This window comes from Rutidosis leptorrhynchoides, chromosome 6, assembly GCF_046630445.1.
Source record: "Rutidosis leptorrhynchoides isolate AG116_Rl617_1_P2 chromosome 6, CSIRO_AGI_Rlap_v1, whole genome shotgun sequence".
Taxonomy (NCBI): domain Eukaryota; kingdom Viridiplantae; phylum Streptophyta; class Magnoliopsida; order Asterales; family Asteraceae; genus Rutidosis; species Rutidosis leptorrhynchoides.
In genome coordinates, this window is record NC_092338.1 from 29992587 (window position 1) to 29996817 (window position 4231).

At 33.4% G+C, this 4231-nt stretch overlaps 1 protein-coding gene across 1 annotated transcript; it reads right to left on the reverse strand.

Moving 5' to 3' along the window:
• Positions 1–363: 363 nt before the first annotated feature.
• On the reverse strand, positions 364–3910 carry LOC139855897 (ribonuclease 3-like protein 2). The gene is made up of 6 exons (XM_071845139.1): positions 3891–3910; positions 3216–3700; positions 2824–2976; positions 2593–2722; positions 1670–1916; positions 364–614 (listed from the first exon to the last, which is right to left on the reverse strand). The coding sequence occupies exons 2-6, from the start codon at positions 3672–3674 to the stop codon at positions 440–442; spliced, it is 1164 nt and encodes a 387-aa protein (XP_071701240.1). The 5' UTR covers positions 3675–3700; positions 3891–3910; the 3' UTR covers positions 364–439.
• Positions 3911–4231: the final 321 nt, after the last annotated feature.

Consider the following 4231-nt stretch of genomic DNA (forward strand, 5'->3'; position numbering starts at 1 on the left):
AACCCACTGCACTTTTTTTAAGTTTTGATTTACATTGTCAGGTCTAAGACTCAATTGACTTAAAACTTTAAAAGCTCGACACATTTGACCCAAATTTGAGAGTATGCGTATCACTGAGACAGTAACGTAGCGATATTATAGTTGTCTTAACATATGAGTATGTACGACCGATAAAGCGGGCGGAGAGAAGAGAATATAAACTAGAACCTGTCGGTGCCAATTGTATCAAATATCTTTGAAAATGTGTTTGATTAAACTATATAAGCTCATGTATTACCAGCATTGTTAAAAACAAACAGATCAACAACTTGGACTGCATATGATTCAATCAATTGCAGTTTTTATTGCTTATTTTTGTAATATTCAAATGATACTCACGTGCTACAATGTCAATAGATACGTTAACCGGCCATTTTACTACTCTACACGCACACTCAGCTCATACATAATCAGAATTTTGCAGGGAACAAAAGATGACTGAGGCTGCGGAATTCTCAGCATCCTTTATTTTAGACCTCTCTTTTCCTATCCCTCTAAAAATCTTATCAGAAGTTTCAATTTGAACGGATGATACGTATCTTTTATCATGTGCAGGCCCCAATTCTTGATCAATTCTGCAAGGAAAACTAAAACAGTAAGATCGAAGAATATGCATGCATGTATCTGAAATGATCGATCTTTAGTTCCAGATTTATAAACTTTTACTACCACGCCATGTACTCAAGGTTGCAAAATTCGATACTCGGGGAGTACTCGGTACAATTTTACATAAATTTTAAACTTTTTTAATTAACATAAGCTTTGTATGTTTTTATATGTTGACTGTTTCATGATATTTCAAAACATTATTTCCCACAAACTCTTATTTATTTTGCAGTTAGAGGTTGACCCAATAGTTCAAGCTAACTATTCAGGATTTCTCATTAAGTTTAGTTACTTATTGTCTTGATGTAAGAATTATGAAGAGATGTTTAAATTGTTCTTGTCTTTTTTATTTTTTATGTTAGTCAACATATTTAAAATTTAATGTAGTTCTACTATCTGGATGTTTTTTTTTTTTTATTTTGTTATGCAAAGTAGATTGAAGATTGATGATCTGGTAACTGTATAAGTAACTGTATGTATTTTAAATAGTTAGAAACGTGAAGTAAAATACGTCTGTGAGTTAGACAAGATCCTATAGATGGAATGAGAAGAATGGTGCGAAAGTGCTAACATACGTACGATACCGAGTATAAAATTTTATAGTTACTTTGTTTGGTAAAATATTTTTAAAACTACAGTGTTCTTTTAATTACTTTTCATAACTACTATGGTCAACAAAATAACTCTACTTTAGAGAGACGTGATCAATGTTCACCAAACAGATCACCGCTAAAATCTAACAAATAACATATCATATACTCTCTCCGTCTCAAATTAATACTCCCAGTTTGACTTACTTTTGAAGTCCTCCTTCTTCAACTTTGACTATAAATTTATTTGTTCGTGTTATATATTATTTGATGAAATTTATATGAATGAATTGGTTTTTAAATGCGTTTTCATTAATATAAATTTCATCAAGAATTATATAACACAAACAAAAGTTGAAGAAGAAAGACTACAAAAGTTAAGTCAAACTTAGAATATTAATTTGGGACGGACGAGGTATAAAATAAAACAATACCTGTAAGTGGGCTTCCCCCACTTCTTTTTATTGCAAAGCTCGTGTACTTTCCTTTTGGCAGCTTCAATATCAGCGTCCTCATTAACACCGGAAAACGTATGCGTAAGCATTGCATCTTCAGTTTTAAGCAATTTTAACTTGGACAAAGCAGCTTCAGCGGCATGAAGCTTTGCATTTTCCTTAGTCTCCGAAGATCCATATGCAATAAACACCCCATCTACATATACACTTGCTATATCTTTCTCACCTACGGGTTTAAATAGATTATATTTGACAATGTTAAGATTTGCATCTATGAACATATGCAAATGGATATGGATATGGACAAGGACAAGTATCCAGACCAATACAAATACTATCCACTTAGAGCACTCCCATCGGTGACCCTCGCAAGGACACCGATGGCAGTGTCCCCGCCCTCACTACGCCCTTAAATCTCGCCCTCACATTTTTCTTTAACTAGCATTATTGAGGAGTGAATAACTTGAATAAATGGATTGTACTAATAGCTTTAACACTTGTAACTAGTTTATTTAATTAATTTTGGTGGTCCATGTGATGATGATGAGGAAGTATGTCATGAATGGGACGGGGACGAAATGGGGAGAACATGCTGATGTGGCAGTTTGTTCTGGTGACGAAGGACGTCAAGATTGGGAGTGGTCGTACAGTATTGACTTCTAGAACATTAAAAATTTAAAATCATACTTTGTAAATACTAACCATTTAAAAACTCCCTTTTTCATCTCAAAAAGGAGGTCTGCATTTGGCTTCGAAACGCAAATGCGTTTCATGTTATAACTTATATGATAAAAACAGATTACACACCACCCCGATTTTAAAACCAGCGGTGCATGTACTACATTAATGATATTAAAAAGTAGGGCAAATTTATTTATTTAAACACAATATTACATTCTCACCTTTTCTCCGATGCTTTATATCAAGACGCTTCCCTTCTCTCTGGCATGCCTCGAAAAGCATCGTAATTGGTTGCGGTTGTTTCTCTAGTACATCAAGCATCACCAATGGTTCAAGCAGGTCTTTGATTATCTAAAAATCCAAAAAAAAAAAAGCCAATCTCACCAAACACAATTCGCAATCACTAATGAAATATACAAAAACCGGCCACTAGGTATACAAACAACACTCACCGGCCACATCAATTGCAAGTCATATCTACAATCAACATAAACAGCAGCAGCAATTGATTCAACAATATCTGCAAGTACTTTTGGGGCTCTCATCTGTCCACCGTGGACAACTGTATATTCTTCTTTCTCAACCGCATTTACAAATTCACGGACCTAATCGTTAATCATATTCAATTTCAATAACAATATCACTTCAAATCAGAGCCTAATTCATTCCGCACATTAAATGCACTTCAATTTCATTTTGTATAGAATGAATAATACAGAGTAATAGATGTACATTCAGTTTCAAACTCTGTCTATTAAAACGAATGAATCGAAACAGAAAATTGACATAAGCAAACAAGTAAATAACAATAAAAATAAGGGTAAAAATGTCAATTAATAAACACCTTGTCACTGAGAACGGTAGCCTTATTGTGACGAACGTATTTGTACAGTTGATGTTGAACAGCAACCCTAGCGAGTTTTTCGGTACTGATATTAGCAGCACGAATTTTGGAGAGTTGACCAGGGTCAAGGTGAGGGTAGTTCACGTAAACAAAATTAGATATAGCAAGACCGATAACAGCGTCGCCTAAAAACTCGAGCCGTTCGTAGCATAAACCATCGGTAATCGAAGAATGGGTTAAAGCTGCTTCCAATAAGCTTTTATTTTTGAATCTGTAGTTCAATATGGATTCAACGGCGGCAACGGAATGTTGCATGTTGATTTGAAGGTCGGATGTTGGTTCGATGACGCCGTACACGTTGATGATTTCGAGGCCGTACGCGTAGGCGGTGGATTTTGAATCGGCTGGTGGTGATGACGTCATGATCGTCTTTCTCTTTTTTGAATAGTATGGTGCCATGTGATCGTATGAACAAATCTGCAAAGCTGAAGGTGTTGGGGAATAATAATAAAATATATTAAAGTATAATTAGTTAATTACTGAAACGAAACCCACTTGTATCATGTCGGTCGAATTTATTTGAGTTTAAAATTTTGAAATCATAACCGCAAATTAAACTGAAATTTGGAATATCGAAACTGTAACTATGAAAAAATCGAAGCTTAATTCAAATACCAGAACGATAAACGAGGCTGTTAGCTCCAAGTTAAAATAAAAACCGAAGCTTTAATTAAAATAGGAGAACGATAAACAAGGCTCTTAGCAAACATATTATTTATATTACCATAAATTAAATAAATATGATAATATTTATATTTATATTTATATTTATATTTATATTTATATTTATATCAAAATAAATAGCAAGCATATTATTTATATTAAATTAACATAGATTTTTTTTATATATAACATAGATACGATTAGTTATGCATTAACATGTTGTATCGTATAGATACGGAGTATGTTTTTTTATATAACATAGGGTGATGATATATCAATCACCATTTTTACTT